The sequence below is a fragment of the Engraulis encrasicolus genome, chromosome 5 (genome assembly GCF_034702125.1).
Source record: "Engraulis encrasicolus isolate BLACKSEA-1 chromosome 5, IST_EnEncr_1.0, whole genome shotgun sequence".
NCBI lineage: Eukaryota > Metazoa > Chordata > Actinopteri > Clupeiformes > Engraulidae > Engraulis > Engraulis encrasicolus.
This window is the reverse complement of record NC_085861.1, coordinates 21,681,105-21,698,604: the sequence shown is the minus strand read 5'-3', so window position 1 is coordinate 21,698,604 and position 17,500 is coordinate 21,681,105. Positions and strand designations below refer to the sequence as shown.

Sequence of the window (17,500 nt, the reverse complement as noted above, 5' to 3'; positions counted from 1 at the left end):
TCAGGATATAAGACTTGGAAGTAAATAAACTATTGAAATTACATACTGGGCCTCAATATGTGCATCTCCAGTGTATATAAATCGTTAAAAACCCCAGTGTTTCAATAAATTCAGTGTAGGTGAACCCCCATTGGGAACTTGAAATCAATACAAAAACAAAAATAGTTTTCAAGAGTATTTATTGTTATAATAATTGACACCACAGAACAAAATATTGATCAGTTGTAAAACACAGTGTTAAACCCCCTTCATAAATAATTTACACATTTTAAAATCATAATTTAAACATGTGAGATAAATACTTATGTGCGTTTTGTTGTAGGATAAATACTTTGTGAGGACAAGTACACCATTGTAACTCAAGTCTGGCGCTCAGAGAGTGCTTGCACATGTTGACGGTAATGTCAGAGCTGCAAGTTAAAACAGCAGACTACAGACGTTATGAAACGGACAACATAAAGAAAGATTACACATGTAGACATCTCAAATAACACTGCAATTCAAAGTCAGTCCCCCAAATGTCTACCATGCAAAAAAACATGTAATAAGTTAAAATGAAGGCAACAAATTAAAATAAAAACATTTTAATGCACTAAAAAGTATTGGAGGTAATGTTAGGTAGAGGCATTGGTCAACTGATAGCTTGCACCCAGGCAAACTGGCACTTGTTCTGATATCCACTGAAGCTACATACTCCCCTTTACATCATCATGCCCTCTTGCGCGCGCACATACACACACACACACACACACACACACACACACACACACACACACACACACACACACACACACACACACACACACACACACACACACACACACACACACACACACACACACACACACACACACACACACACACACATAAATGTTCACTTTTCCAATAATTCTCTTATCTATTACTGTAGTTCACTACACACAGCATCAGTTGTCACTGTTTTGTTCTCCATGAAGACCACAACGTAGTGAACAGGTAAACATTTCCAAGATGCCACACACACACACACACACATACACACACAAACACGCACACAGGCCGAGTCCAGAATGCCCACTCGTTCATTCACTATAGTGTGCTAGATGGGGCGCATGTTGATTAATTTTTTTTCTTGGCTACACAGTGTAAACTATGTAGTGTATGAGGAAACATTTGGAACACTCCATCAAAAAACCCACCAAAGCCATGTAAATTCGCAATAGTTCCCTATTTAGTTCACTAGATAGATAAGCGTCAACTTCAGCCATCATATTGTTCCCTGCATATAGTCAACAAGTGAACACTTCGGACTCAGCCCAACACTCCATACAGTACAACACAATGTGGACAAATCCATCCCCCAAACTTGTATCCTTTCTCCCTTTCCCCTGACCTCCCGACCTGTTGTCCACCTTGGTAAATTTGCAGTTTTATATTGGATGTAAACATGTTTTGGAGTTTTTTTGGGTTTTTTTAGGTCTTTTTGCCTTTATTTGATAGGACAGTGTTCAATGGTGATAGGGAGCAAGTGGGAGAGAAAGGAAGGATCGGGAAATGACCTCGGACCGGAATCGAACCTGGGTCCCCGGCGTAACGGTGCAGCGCCCCACCGTTCGAGCCACGGCAGGGCCGTAAACTCAAAGTTTTGTATTGGATATTAATTTAACAACATATCCTATATGTAAGAAATACCTGGAAACAAAATCTTATTGTCAAACCCCACTGTGACACATAGACATACAGTATGTTCTCATGTGTCACAAGGACAATTATTTCACATATTTTATGTTGCTGTGAGGGTTATGTGGGCATGCATGCCCATGGGGACCCAGGTTCGAGTTCAGCCCGTCTCGTGTAGCAACCCTGCTCCTCCTCTCTCTCCCAGTGGTTTTCTGTCTCCATCTTCACTGTACTATACAAAAACAACTAATTAACCCTTGTAAGAAAAACATAATTTACAAAGGAAAAAATATTCACCCTCATGTTCCCTTCATCCTGCTTGTGAATTTCTGTGTCTATATGTTTCTGAGAGTGAAAGATACAGAGAGAAAAAGATAAGAAGATGGTGAAGAAAGTGGGTAAACTCAATCCAAGATCTCGGATTGAGCTACTAGTGCTCTTCTCATGCAAGGTTGCAACATTGATGCACAATTGGGGGACCGAACAATAGCTGCTCTCCTTTTTCCACATACAGTAATTCGCCATCTGCCTTGTCTACTCATCATCATGTGATCAGTATTGTATCAAAGATTTTAGAAAATATTGATGTATAAGCCCCCCCAAAATGATATGGGCCAAAAAGACCCAGGAACACCTCCTGTGTGATAGAAATGTGCACTAATTTTGTTTAAGACTAATGTTTCTTACAGAAAGCCAAGGCCAGTGAATCTCAGTGTGAAAGAATAATAACTGATTCTATTTTTCTCAAGCAAGATAAAAAAATGAAAACGGGTCAAATTTACCCAAACACCTTACAAGGGTTAAATGAATCCTCAATATAAAACTGACTTAATTCAGGTCGACAACGAGACGCGAGATGGGAGGACAGAGGGGTGGACGCACGTTTGGGGAAGTGGCTCAAACTTCAGGTGGTGAGAAGAGAGTTGGTTGCCATGGTTTCCACCGTTGGAGGGAGGCCCAGCGGAGGCATTGGGTGGCGGTCGGCGCGCCCCATCGCAGGTTGTAGAGAAATTGGGTGGCGGTCTGCTCTCCTCTCCTCTACTCTCCTCTTCTCGGTACGGTACATCACGCCCCAAATAAGTGGCCCACATTAATAGACACAAATAAACCTGTGAAGCCAATTGCACGACCGCCCGCACACACACACACACATACACATACACACACACACACACACACACACACAAACATTCAGTTATGATTCACATTCTTTAAGAGGAAATGCATGAAAGTAGAACAAAACGTTAAAGCAGACACTAAAGTGCAAACAGGAAAGGAGCCCTCACTGAGCCAAGGTGCCAGACCACTGGCACCATATACAATGCCATGGGCACAGAGGCACGCAAACAGCACAGCCCACAGCAGGCAAACTGGCCCCAAAATGTTGGGGTGTGTGTGTGTGTGTGTGTAAGATGGTGGGATGGTGTGTGTTGGGAGGCAGGACATGATAAGTGTGTGTGTGTGTGTGTATATATGAGTGTGTGTGTGTGTGTGCGTGCGCGGCCATGTGTGTGTGTGTGTGTGTGTGTGTGTGTGTGTGACTGTGTGTGTGTGAGAGAGAGTGTGTGTGTGTGACAGTGTGTGTATGTGTGTGTGTGTGTGTGTGTGTGTGTGTGTGAGAGAGAGAGTCAAACAAACCAAAAACGGTTGTTGCAAACAAACCCAAAACGGTTATTTCACGTGAAATTATACAGGACCCGACTGACACAGATTTTAATTAAACTTAAGTGCCAAGGTAGACCCCAAGAACTGCATTTGCATGAATCTGACACCATTATTAAGGGAGAATCAGACTAAAGTCTGAACAAGGTGGCCACCAGTAGCCAATGCATTCCTCCTCTTCAAGTTTTCAACGTTGTTTGAAAGTCAGGCTGGAGATGTTAATATCAATAACACCTCTAGACAATTCGGTCTTTCAGACACTTTCACTAGACAATTTTGGTCAGTCATTTCCAAGATAATGTGACTATAATGTAGAGGAGCGCAATAGAGTGGCAATAGAGTGGCACTAAGCACATCTCTTGCAGCCTTCAAGAAGCAAGTAAAGACTATCCTCTTTCGTAAGTATCTACTAGACCAGACGTGGGCAAACTCAGGCCCGGGGGCCACATGCGGCCCGCCCGGCCATTTCATGCGGCCCTCAGAGCCTTTCCAAGAAAAAAAAAATGCTGATTCATATGGTCACTCATTCTTAGATGGCTACCTAAAACAAGTGTCTTGGAAACCTAAGATGACTAAAGTCTACATCTAGATACATTTAGCAAGAATGGCATAACTGACAATGTTGTAATTATGTTGGCGTACGCCACTTCTTATTATTGGCACGGGCAAGTCGCTTATGACATCTGGCCCTTTGGTCAACTTTCTAAACCCAATGCGGCCCTTGGGCCAAAATAATTGCCCACCCCTGTACTAGACTAATGTTTGAGCTGCCCTAGCCCCAGGGCAGACTCTTGACATGATGTGTATGTATGTGTGTGTGCGTGTGTGTATGTGCACACTAAAAAAAACCATAGCTAAACATAGCCAAAGGCAGCAAAGCAACCTCAAAACATCAGGGAAACTCTGCCATATTTGACTTTAGGGACCGTGTTCTTTTCTTTCTTTAGCCTAATTTTTTCCCCTCTATTCATTTGAGTTGGCAGGAAAAAAATGAGGGCTTCAAAGAAAAGAACACGGTCCCTAAGGTCAAGTATGGCAGAGTTTCCCTGATGTTTTGACCTTGCTTTGCTGCCTCTGGCACTGGACTGCTTGACCGTGTGCATGGAATTATGAAGTCTGAAGACTATCAACAAATTTTGCAGCATAATGTAGGAGTCCACCCCTGAATCCCATAGAAAACCTATGGAGAGATCTCAAAATGGCCGTGACGAGAAGGCACCCTTCAAATCACCTCAAGGATGGTCTAAAATTCCAGCAGAGCGTTGTAGGAAACTCATTGATGGTTATCAGAAGTGGTTGTTCGCAGTTATTTTGTCTAAAGGTTGTGCTGCCAAGTATTAGGCTGAGGGTGTCAATACTTCTGTCTGGCCCATTTTTGGAGTTTTGTGTAAAATGATCATTCATTTGACCTTTTTTTCATTTTCTTTTGTGTTTTTTCATTGCAAGACAAACAAACGAGGATATTAATGACAAAGCATTTGTGATTGCAATCATTTTCTAGAAGAAATTGAGTATTATCTGACAGAATTGTAGGGGTGCCAGTACTTTTGGCCAGCACTGTAACTACAATGACCATCTGATAGACAAGAGTAAAGCGTGCTGTGTGGGAATTCACACACAATCATAAAGGTGGAAGCATACAACATTTTTTTTTAAATGGAAGAGATCCTTTGCAACACTTGCTGCTGCCAATAACCAGACGGACAGAAGACCTGCAGTGCAACAGGCTATCCTGCATATTTCGGGTTGAAATAGGCTACACTATTCATTCCATCAAACCCTTGTCTCAAATGGCATTTTGCTTTGAGACTAGATGTAAAATAATTTGCTATGTTACTCCTTTTCAATGTATTTAATTGTGTGTAGCCAACATCTACTTTATTTTTGCCTGATTATCATCGACTTTCAAATCTTGTACCAATACTTGGTCTGACCAACATGATAAAGAAGATGATGGGAAGGTTTCCCAAACGGCCTGGTTAACCCGCCTCCTTCAGTTTGCTACTGGTCGAGGCCAGAAAGAGCTGTGCCGAAGTTTAAAACAAACATTGTCTTCCAATAGAACGTCTCTGCTTAAACCATGTCACTGTCTTGAACACGCCTCTACCCAGGGCCCTTGGAGCTGCTTAAAGTTGATTGCTTCCCAACAAAGTGGGTGGAGTTCCCGATTTCTCCGGAGCTCAGAATATTTGTATTGCTCCTGGCCTGATTAGAAGGTGTTGCGTTACTAGGAGGGCATAACCTGGCTAATTTTACTCAGGCCTACTGGCACACCACCAGCAACGGCCGCTTCCAAAGGGTTGTCTTTACGATCGATTCACAAAAAAAAAAAAAAAAAAAAAAATGTGTATGTGTGTATGTGGGTGGTTGACGTTTATTAAGGGCGTAACGCAAAAAAAAAAAAAAGTTTGTCAAATTCCTGAAAAAAATGATGGATAAAAATTGGGAAAAAATTGAAAAAATTAAAGCACTTAGTGGTCTGTGGAATTTCACCTTATTTTTGCCATTTTTGGGAAAATGTGTCCTGCATCAACACATAGCATAGGCATGTCACACTGCAGGAAAATGGAGTCACACAACAGGGAATTCACTGCATTATGGCCATTTTAATCCTTTTGTATACATGACTGACATCTGAGCTCATGCTAACTTGATAATGATATTGTGTTTAATCTTAATATGTGTTTTCATTAATAAAAAACTTTTTTTCCTCCTATAAGAGCAGTCACACCACAGGACACCATAAAATGAACCTAAGCATTGCGTGACAGAAAGATTGCAATATGAAGACATATTAAGAGGTTAAGAGTCACCTTAAACTTCCACAGCACTCTCCAATAACTGAGGTACTGACTGGTTAGGAGCCAGTCTTTAAGACCCTTGTAGTTGGCCTTGCAGCTGCCCATTCACAAACATTGACATACAGTGCCCTCCATAATTATTGGCACCCCTGGTTGAGATGTGTTAAAAGCCTTAAAATAAATTCAGTGTTTATTGCAGAAGAATACTGTCACACTGAAAATTGTAGGAAAATGTAGCCTTCAACTCAAATGAATTGTAAGAAAATAAAAAAATCCCTGACTAAAAAATAATAATTTTTCATTAAATCACCTGTTCCACAATTATTGGCACCCTTAACAATTCCCAGGAAATAAATATAATTGAAGCGTTTCTGTCATTTCTACAGTAGTTTACAAAGTTTACCAGAGTATGTAGGAACATTTAATTAGTAATTCATCACTTCCTGTTTCCCTGGGGTATAAATATGACGTGACACCGAGGCCATTTCTCTTATCCACTCTTAAACATGGGAAAGACAAAGGAACACAGCATACAAGTGAGGCAGATGTGCGTCGACCTTCACAGGTCAGGCAGAGGCTACAAGAAGATTGCCACTCAACTGCAGCTGCCCATATCCACTGTGAGAGGAATAATTAAGAAGTTCAAAACAACTGGAACAGTGGTAAACAAGCCTGGACGAGGACCCAAGTTTATTTTGCCACCACGCACAGTGAGGAGGATGGTAAGAGAAATCAAAAGATCTCCAAAGCTCACTGTTACAGAATTACAACAAATGGTAGCATCCTGGGGTCACAAAGTCTCCAAATCAACCATCAGGCGCTGTCTACACGCCAACAAGCTGTTTGGGAGGCATGCATGGAGAAAACCTTTCCTCACTCACAATCATAAACGCAAGCGTCTGGAGTTCGCCAAGCGGTATTGGGGCTTCAACTGGGACCGTGTGCTTTGGTCAGATGAGACCAAGATTGAGCTTTTTGGCAACAAACACTCTAAGTGGGTCTGGCGTACCACGAAAGATGCGCATGCTGAAAAGCACCTCATACCCACTGTGAAGTATGGGGGTGGGTCAGTGATGCTGTGGGGCTGTTTCGCTTCCAAAGGCCCTGGGAACCTTGTTAGGGTGCATGGCATCTTGAATGCTTTGAAATACCAGGACATTTTAAATTAAAATCTGTTGCCCTCTGCCCGAAAGCTAAAGCTGGGTCGTCACTGGGTCTTTCAGCAAGACAATGACCCTAAACATATGGCCAAATCTACACAGAAATGGTTCACCATACACAAAATCAAGCTCCTCCCATGGCCATCTCAGTCCCCTGACCTCAACCCCATTGAGAAACCTGTGGGGTGAGCTGAAGAGGAGAGTACAGAGGAGAGGACCCAGGTCTCTGGATGATTTAGAGAGATTCTGCAAAGAGGAATGGCTGAAGATCCCTCTTTCTGTCTTTTCCCATCTTGTGAAACATTATAGGAGAAGATTAGGTGCTGTTTTGTTGGCAAAAGGGGGTTGTACAAAATATTAACACCAGGGGTGCTAATAATTGTGACACACATTATTTGATGTCAAATAATTATTTCTTTATGTGGGATTTTTTCCCCACTGAATAAATGCACTTGTATTGAAGGTTGGATTTTTCTCTTTTTTTCCATTAAGGTCCCATATTATTTAGAAAAAAAATAAAATAATTGGAAGCTAAAAAACACATCTCAACCAGGGGTGCCAATAATTATGGAGGGCACTGTACATATGCCCCACAGGATGCAATTTGTGTTACGAAATTGAACTTGTAGTTAATGTTAATGTCTTGATTTTTTTTCCATATTCACATATCTTAATATAAAGTTAATATTTATGCAATCATGCCAAATGCTTCATACATTATTCAAAATGTTGTTGGTTAATTTATATATATATATTATATTCCAGGTTTCATTAATGTTACAGTCACACCGCAGGATATTTGACATATAAACCTTTACATAAATCTTAACAAAGATGTTTCTTCTCATCTAAGACTAATATGAAACATAATGTACCACATCTTTTTTCATTGACATTTGTTTTTTAAAGGAAAATGACAGTTTTGTAGGTTTTTAACCAATGTTACGAAAAAACAAGGCGTCACGTCTCCCACCCATGTATGTGTGTGTTTTTTCCCCATAATGTACCTATGGCCTGTGTGTAGTTTGCCTCCACCAGAGTGGTGTGTGTGCATGTGCGTGCGTGTGTGTACCTGTGGCCTGCATGTGCAGAGTGGTGTGTATGCAGGTGTGTGTTTACCTGTGGCCTGTGTGTGCTCCGTCAGAGTGGTGTGTGTGTTTGTGTGTGTACGCCTGTGTGTGTACCTGTGTCCTGTGTTTTCAGCTTGGCTCTGTCAGAGTGGTGTGTGTGTGTGTGTGTACCTGTGGCCTGAGTGTGCAGTTTGTCTCCGTCAGCGCTGGTCACTCGGCAGGTGATGAAGGTCTTGCGGCCCTCAATCTTCTCCAGCTCACAATGCACCAGCACCACACTACCCAGAGAGATGGGGCTGGGAGAGGGGGAGAGAGTTACGTTAACAGAGAACACACACACACAGACAAAACACACACACAGCACTAAAGGGCAGTCTGCCTGTCTGTCCGTTTGTCTAGACGCTCTGTGTGTGTGTGTGTGTGTGTGTGTGTGTGTGTGTGTGTGTGTGTGTGTGTGTGTGTGTGTGTGTGTGTGTGTGTGTGTGTGTGTGTGTGTGTGTGTGTGATGCAGTCTGTGTGTTTGGTGTTCCCTGCAGACAAAATGCAGACTCAGCACACAAACAAACACACACACACACACATGTGCACGCACGCACGCAAGCACACATACACACAGTGTCTGGACAAACGGACAGACAGGCAGACAGCCTTTAAATGTACATACCTGCGGTAGTTGATGTTGAGGTTGGCAGTCATAACAGGTCCTGACACGTAGGTGGCCAGAGTCCCCGTCGTGCCGTCGATGATTGTGGCAGTGGCTCCCCCATGGACATGCCTAAAGACGGAATAACAATGACGACCACTCAAGAATCACAACCAATATTGCTTAACACTTAATACAGGCATGGGGCAGGCATGGTGTAATGGTTAGGGCGTTGGTATGTACGTAGATCAGAGGGTTGCTGGTTCGAATCCCACCCTTATCTTTCCCTACAGCTCCATCCATGGCTGAGGTGAACTGCTCCAGAGAATAACCAATTCCCTGTAAATAACTGTAAGTCTGTTAGGATAAAAAGACTCACCTAAGTGTAATGTATTTAATACCTAATCAAATGCTTTGATGCTCCATACTAGGGGTGTAAATAATATTTTTTTATGTATAGATGCATCAATCCTATGGCCAACGATTGAATCGAATCGTATCGTATTGTGGGGTGGGGCATTGTTTAGTATCGAAAATCGATAAAATCGATGCGCAGGCCCCTGCTCAATACCCTAACTCCACAACATAATAGAAGTGGGGGGGAAAAATCGTATTGTGGGGCATTCTTAAGTAGTGAAAATAATCAAATCACTGCCTTCAGAAATCGATATCGAATTGTATCGTCATGTAGGCTGAGATTAACACCCCTACTCCATACAATACTAATGAGAAGACTCGAGAGCTTTGTGAAGAATGGATCAGATTGTGTGCAGTGGTGATCCTACAATGATTTGCGCCCCAGGCAACAACCCTCTCCAATGCCTCTCCACACCAGTGCCTAACCCCACCTCAACAACAACAAAAATTGCGAACCCATTGATCAAACCTGCTAGTAAACTTGCACATAACATGGCAGTAATCAAATAATGCACTAATAATGTGGTACTAGTAGGTTAAGTCACAATTTGTTGTTTAGGCGCAGGGTGTGTGTGTGTGTGTGTGTGTGTGTGTGTGTGTGTGTGTGTGTGTGTGTGGAGTGTGTGCGTGTGTGTGTGTGTGTGTGTGTGTGTGTGTGTGTGTGTGAGAGAGAGTATGTGTGCGCGTATGTGTGTGTGTGTGTGTGTGTGTGTGTGTGTGTGTGTGTGTGTGTGTGGCCCTCACCCAGGTGGGCCCTCCAGGAGATGTCCAGCCTGGAACACACACACACAGCTCTTCTCCTCCTTGTTGAGGAAGACCACGTACTCAAAACTGGCTCCCGGTTCCTCAATGTTCCGCGTGAAGAGACGGGCCTTAGACTGCAGAACTTTGCTCAGGCACCGGCCACCTGAGGGGGATACATGCACACAAACACTGCATTGGTCACATGTCGTTACATTACATTACATTGACATTGCACTTGGTTGATGCTTTTATTGCGACTCAAAGTTATCTACAGGTTATTGGTTATACTCCCTGGAGCAACGTGCTCAAGGGCACTTCGGCCACTTTGGTGTGTGTGTGTGTGTGTGTGTGTGTGTGTGTGTGTGTGTGTGTGTGTGTGTGTGTGTGTGTGTGTGTGTGTGTGTGTGTGTGTGTGCTGGGGGGCACAAGCTGGCATGACTATGGCCAAGGAGACCATGAAACCACTCCAGGCAAACCACTCCAACTGTGGTAGAGGTTTACTTAGCTGACACTTCATGAACTCAACACTTCATCTCTCACATCTTGCACAACTGGGCCTGAAGTTGTTTAGGGTGACCAGACATCCCGGTGTTACAGGGACAGTCCCGATTTGGGTCCCAAAAAATGTTCTCCCCCTCCCAGACACCTAACGACAAACGATTTTTAAAAATTGTCTAAATAATATCACGGCTTCAGACCCTAGAAATCTGGTCACCCTAAGCACAGGCAACTGTTCACTGACAATCAACAGACTGGAGAAGTGTTCCTGCTCACCAGTGGCATATTTCAGGGTGCGGTTGTAGCTTGGGAGCCTTCGCCAGGGTCCCCTCTTCTTCTCTCCTTCCTCCCCAACCTCAGCCTCGCATAGGGCGTTGTAGTGCTCATACAGCCTCATCATCTCTGGAGCCCACGACTCGTTGGGCAGGCTGTAGTCCCGCGGAGGCGAAGAGAAGGGCCAGGACGACACCTGCAGGCCAAAAAAGTGAATGACCGGTCGGTGACAAGTTGAAGTTATTCAACATAGATAATAACACGTGTTGTAGCCTACTCTCCATCACAACAGCAAGCATTATGTTTGTTCGATATTTTAGAGAGAAAATTTGAAAAGTAAGTTATGGCGTTCCCATAGGTTATATACACGTCACTGCAGTTAATGACAGTTAATGAAAGTGGTTTATGGTAAAGGTCAAGACGCCAACCAGTTTCATGCCCGACTACATCATTCTGGGGGTGGCTTCCCCACCACTTTCTAGCCAAACCTACACCTTTGGTTACTGGACATTAAGAATAATTGTAGTCTACTTAAGGCACTTACCGTGAGAGCACGAAAAGGCTGCGGTGCAGACAACGGTGTCTGGCCAAAGGAGGGACATCGACCAGCGAATCTAGTCCATTTAGACCCGTCTCGATAAAGTGCTCGTACGAGATGTAGCGCTAAGCCTGGTCGCAGCATCATGCCGACGAAAATCTTAAGTCTCTCCCTCCGGGTGATAGACACACTTTACCAAACAAGTCTGGGACACACTTGATGTCAAATCGAGATAATCGAGCTGTAACAGTTACTTAGGTGGATAAAGCTAGCCAGTGTACATGACATGTACGGTAAGTAACAACACAACAGCACAAACACAACTAGCCTACCCAGAGTGATGTTATTGACCGACTCATCATAAAGACGACTGTGCTCGAATCTCCTGAATGGCCTTTTAAAAGCAGAGGGAGCCTATGTAGTGTGACCTACGCAATCTGCTGTTCATTACTAAAAAATAAAGGAGAGGCTAAACGCGTGAAGATGTTTCTGATAAACTCTGAAATCCGGGTTTATCATTCATGACTTTCAAAAATGACACATACGATGAGGCATGCTGATGTTTTCCGGTTTGCCGGTGAGTGGTCTAGTCACGTGGTTCAGATACTACACGTGATTGGTTTTTAACAAAGAAATGATGACGTTTTCCGGTTGCTGTTGTTATGACAACACAAACTACTGACGGGCCAGAAGAATGAACATTTAGGCCTACTGCTACTTTAAAAGTTGCTTGGTCACCACTGACTTGTATACTATACGTCAGTGTTGGTCACACAAATATCTTGAATCTAATATTGAAACTAAGAAAGGCAAATATGTTTTCAACAGACCGCCCTGTTAAAAACAAACTTCTGCAACGCGAAAGGGGCAGAATTAAGGTAGATACAATGTGTGTCTAGGGCAGACAATGAATGCACCAAGTATAGATTAGATTTAAAAAGTGTTTGATGTCTTATTGTAGCCTCCCTGTTTTCCCCCCATAGAAAGATGAAGAATTGACAGACAGAATTGCTGTAATGGAGAGGTGAGTACAATTAACTTAACTACTCTGAGGGACCATTCAGTATTCATTCTGCCCATTGTATTGATTCTGCCTGTCCTCATATGGCCCACAGCACCATAATATAACTTTTCTCCACTTCACTCTTCATTCTTTCTCTATCTACCTGCTCTTTGCGGAAATAAATCAGCCATAGTTTAATGTCATCTCAGTTTAATCTCAACTTTTATCTTGATTAGTAATACTATATTTCTTCATTGTTTAGGCTACTGCATGCCTTCAAGTCAAGTCAAGTAGGTTTTATTGTCAATTTCTTTACATGCACTGGTCATACAAAGAATTTGAAATTACATTTCTTGCTTTCCCATACAGACATAGACTAATCTAGGTAAGGACATAGACAGTATAGACATAGACAGTACTTATACATGGTAATTGTAATAGCCTACTTCTAATGTCTAGCTACTGTTTGATGATTGGTTTTGCTGGGTCTATTAGGCCACCAACAGCTTTCATTGACAGACAGTGAGCCCATTATGCACATCAACAAACCGCCAATGTAAACAGGGTCACTGTTATTGGCATAGGCTACCATTTGGTTTGGGGAAAAACTGTATTTACAAAATACACTACAAACACACTCTGAGACTGAGATCATAAGTGGTTTACCATTACCATGGTAGCCTACTGTATTGTGTTATTCAACACATTTATTGGTAAGTTATGTGTGCAATAGGCGTTCCCCTTGGCAGAATGAGTCTTAAAAAAGGTCCTTGTGGAAAAAAAACCTAAACAAACATACAAAAGACCACATCCTGCTCCTTCTTTTAAGGCACTGATTACACGTACTATGTGGATATATATATATATATATATATATATATATATATATATATATATATATATATATATATATATATATATATATATATATTCTTCATCCGTTTACATATAAACACGATGAATAAAAATAAAAACTTCATGGTGACAGGTGCGTTTCGGCCGTTTCAAAGGAAAATCATTTTTAATCCGCAGTTTTGAAATTCTGTTTATGTGGTAACAAGAGGCCAAATCTGATGCATTTTCAAAAACAAAAGAAGTGTATGTGATGCGCGCACATCCAGTAGAACAGGTGCTGGATCAAAACAAACGTGCGTAAAGGAAGAAAGGAAATCCGCACACTGTTGCTGCTCACCGATTTATTAGAACACAACGTTTCGACCTCAGGCGGTCTTCGTCAGGTGTATAGGTGTGTGTCAGCCCGTGAGTGACAGTTCTTATAGAAAAGGAAGGGGCGGGCATAGGGTCAGCTGATATGAAATAACAATGTTCCCAAAATGACACATTATCCCAAGGAATTGCATAATTACATTGTGAAAAGACAAGAGAATTACAAAATGAAAGACAATAATAATAAAACCCATACAGTGAATAAATATCTACACGTCACCAATACCTTAGATTGCCAGTGTTACCAAATCAATATTTACAAGATTACACATTACAACAATCCTAATGCATTCCAGAAGTTCTGCAGAGCTGAAGTTAATCACAAGTTATAGGAAAGGCTTAATGTCAAACTCCTCATTTAATCCATGTGGGGACATAGTATTCAGGAGATGGATGTAGTATGTCTCTCGTTGTAAAAGGAGGCGATCATGGTTGCCCCCTCTAGGAGGCCTCTCCACCTTTTCAATGCCAGTGTATCTGAGAGTACATATACTGTGTCCCGCAGAGAGAAAATGTGCCGCTACAGGGTTGCGAATATCACCGCATCTGATATTACTGCGATGCTCAGATATGCGGGTGCGTAAAGCATTTTCAAAAACATCCATATAAATGTCAATGGCTTCTGACAGAAGGCAGTGAGCCTATTTACTACAGTGGACTGCCTAATACGCTATACGCTGCAGTAAGTTTGAGTACAGACAGGGCCACTGACAGCTTTGGCTGGGCCCGGGACAAAAGACATCTGAAAGGGCCCCCAAACCCAATCAATACTATGCAATGAATATCCAATACTTGGCCCCCTCTTCCTCTGGGCCCAGGACAAGTGACCCTTTTGTCCCCCCTGTCGACTTCCCTGAGTAAGGGTTGGGCCGGATCAAAGAGCATTGAAGGATGAAGAATATGCTACATTTGTGTGGTTAAGGGAAAAAAAACAACTGAAAGAACGAGATAGGAAAGGAAAGAGTGAGAGCAAGAGGGCTATTGAGACAGAAACTTTAGACTGGCATTACGAGGCAAACACAAGAGGGAGTGCAACCTACATGCGACTGTCTTCATAATTTCAGAGGGGCCCTTAACCTTCCTAGTACCAATGTCGGCCTTTTCTTATCATGGCATTATCTGTTAAGTCAACACAAGGCCATTGTCAAAGTTCACAAAGTAGTTCCTGGACGAAGTAAAAAAACAGCAGGATGAACAACCTGGATAAATGCATGTGCAAACATTTGATTATGGATTACTGGGTGGCTAAATAAACGTAATGTAGCTACTTAGGCTTGCATCAACATTATACCGGATATGAAAAAAAATCTATGTAAAACTGATTCATATGTGGGCTACTTTAGGGCTGCAACGATTAGTCGGAGGTTGGAGCAAGTCTTTTTTTTGTGTCTAATCGTGACTGGATCTGTAGATTAGTCCAGTGTTTCTCAACAGGAGAGCCGCGGGCCCCCTTCAGGATTGGTCGACTTAAAGTAGTCGTTAGTTGCAGCCCTAGACTACTTTGCAAATCTTATATATGTCTTATAATTCTATAAAAGTGGTACGTGTAACTTATGGGTTCTCTTAGTATGAGCCATATCAGTGACATTTAAGATTTCAGATTCATTTATTGATCCCTAAGAAACTTTCTCCTGTGAGTGTCCAAGATAAAATACTCTCAGGACCAATAAATGTATTTAAAACATTTTATTAGTGTTTCTCGGTGGGGGAGTCTACAGGGGGGCGTTGGCAGGATTATGATGAAGTAAGGAGGGGCGTTTGTTGGTTGAGGTTGAGAAACACTGATGTGTGTTATATATAGTATACAATGTGTTGTGTTATAATCAGGGCTTGACACTGGCACCTGAAAACCTTGCCTGATTTTCATAGACTTCAGATCACGTACCGCGATTCTGGTCTGACCAGGACTATAACGATTAGTGTTTCCAAATAGCGTGGTTAAGCTGCCTCCCTCGGCTTGCTACTGGTTGAGGGCTGTGCCGAAGTTCCAACCAAACATTTCTTAGTCCCAATAGAACGTCTCTGCTTAAACCACATCATTGCCTTGAACACGCCTCTACCCAGGACCAGAGCCATCTAATAACAGAGTTACGTCACTCCCATAGACTTCTATGGACCAATCTTTCCACAGCAATGGCGGCTCTCATGGAGCCTCACGGAGCGTTAACATGGAAATCCCCATTTACTTTAGTTCTATTAGAAGTTACTTAGTTCTAGGAGGTGGCCGTAGAACACAGAAAATGTGGTAAAGGTAATGTAATTTGTTTGTACTTAATCTTTGTTTGGTATGTGATGGTTCTGTGTTAGTTTCCAACGAACAGAATTCTACTGTTAAGAAACATTTTAATCTACGCGAATCACATCACCAACCGACTTCCTGGTCCCCGGTTTGCGCAACTCTTATTAGACGGCTCTGCCCAGGACGGTTGGAAATGCTCAGTTGATTGGTTCCAGACAAAGTGGGTTGAGTTTCCCGCTGTGGAGGGAACAGAATCCTCATACACAAGCTCCTGGCCATACTGTGTGTAGCTGAGCCGAAGGTGTTGCGCCACCAGTAGCGCGGAGCCCGGCTACTGCAAAGCAGCCAAGTGCTGGTAAAACTTGGCTGTGTGACTAGTAACAATTTCAGTCTCATCAGCTACTTTGACAGTGACTTAATATTTGGTATGACAAAAAAATCACAGTAGTTAGTTGAATCAATTGTTTGTATTTAAATGCAAGAATATTCGAAAGAAAGAAAAAACTGACAAAACTCTGGCTAGCAGAAAGGCTGAATGGCTAGTGACTCAGGAAAACCACTAGCCATTCTGGCCGGTGAGGTCAAGCCCTGGTTATAACGTGTGTGTTCTTGTGCGGTTGGTTCCCCCCTCAGCAACAGGAGTGCCCAGTACAAGGCGGAGTTTGAGTCCTCTACGCAGACGTGTTCGGCCAAGGCCCTGCAGCTGTGGCAGCGAGAGCAGCGCAGAGAGACTCAGCTGGCACAGGAGGCACACACACTGGTCAGCACAGCACAGGAGCACACTGTTACATTACACCGCATCACATCATACACTACATGACATTAGAGTTGCCACAGGAGGCACACACACTGGTCAGCACAGCACAGGAGCACGTCATTACACTACACTACATTACATCACGTCACAGCACTACACTACATGACATTAGAGTTGCCACAGGAGGCACACACACTGGTTAGCACAGCACAGGAGCACGCCATTACACCACACTACATCACATTATTACACTACATTACATACAGTAAGAGTTGCCACAGGAGGCATACACACTGGTCAGCACAGCACAGAAGCATGCCGTTACACTACACTACACTACACTACACTACACTACACTACACTACATTACATTACATCACATCACATCACATCACAACATTACATTACATTACATCAAACACTACATTATTACACTATTCATGTAATACATTACGGGCTGTATTACATTGCATCATTACACCACATTACATTACATGTGTTGGTCCTCAATGCAAAATCACTAAGGTATTGATTCATTTTTGTGCATATACACGTGTAGAAGTTTGGAGGGAAAAGGTCAAGGACCACTAGAGTACAAGAGGCCAGCTGACAGACGATAGCCTCAGGATTTGACCTGTAGTCCTCCTGGTCCAAATCCTGTTGCCGTAGGCTAGTGTGTGTGTGTGTGTGTGTGTGTGTGTGTGTCTGTGTGTGTGTGTGTACTGTGTGTGTGTGTGCAGGCGTGCGTGCGGGGCTGCGGGCGTGTGTGTGTGTCTGTCTGTGACTCTTGGATATGTGGGTGTCACTTT

At 42.8% G+C, this 17,500-nt stretch overlaps 1 protein-coding gene across 1 annotated transcript; it reads right to left on the bottom strand.

Annotated features, from left to right (window-relative positions):
- Positions 1–788: 788 nt before the first annotated feature.
- them4 (thioesterase superfamily member 4) lies at positions 789–12,016 on the bottom strand. Its single transcript, XM_063198063.1, has 6 exons — positions 11,472–12,016; positions 10,931–11,123; positions 10,157–10,319; positions 9,017–9,127; positions 8,524–8,648; positions 789–2,768 (listed from the first exon to the last, which is right to left on the bottom strand). The coding sequence occupies exons 1-6, from the start codon at positions 11,610–11,612 to the stop codon at positions 2,725–2,727; spliced, it is 777 nt and encodes a 258-aa protein (XP_063054133.1). The 5' UTR covers positions 11,613–12,016; the 3' UTR covers positions 789–2,724.
- Positions 12,017–17,500: the final 5,484 nt, after the last annotated feature.

Excerpts from the sequence above, each read along its gene's own strand:
- them4 (XM_063198063.1), bottom strand. The coding sequence starts at position 11,612 with ATGATGCTGCGACCAGGCTTAGCGCTACATCTCGTACGAGCACTTTAT. Across the intron at positions 9,128-10,156 it reads CTCCTGGAGGGCCCACCTGG|GCATGTCCATGGGGGAGCCA; the intron begins GTGAGGGCCACA and ends TTCCGTCTTTAG. Across the intron at positions 2,769-8,523 it reads ACTGCACACTCAGGCCACAG|GTTTATTTGTGTCTATTAAT; the intron begins GTACACACACAC and ends TTGGCTTCACAG.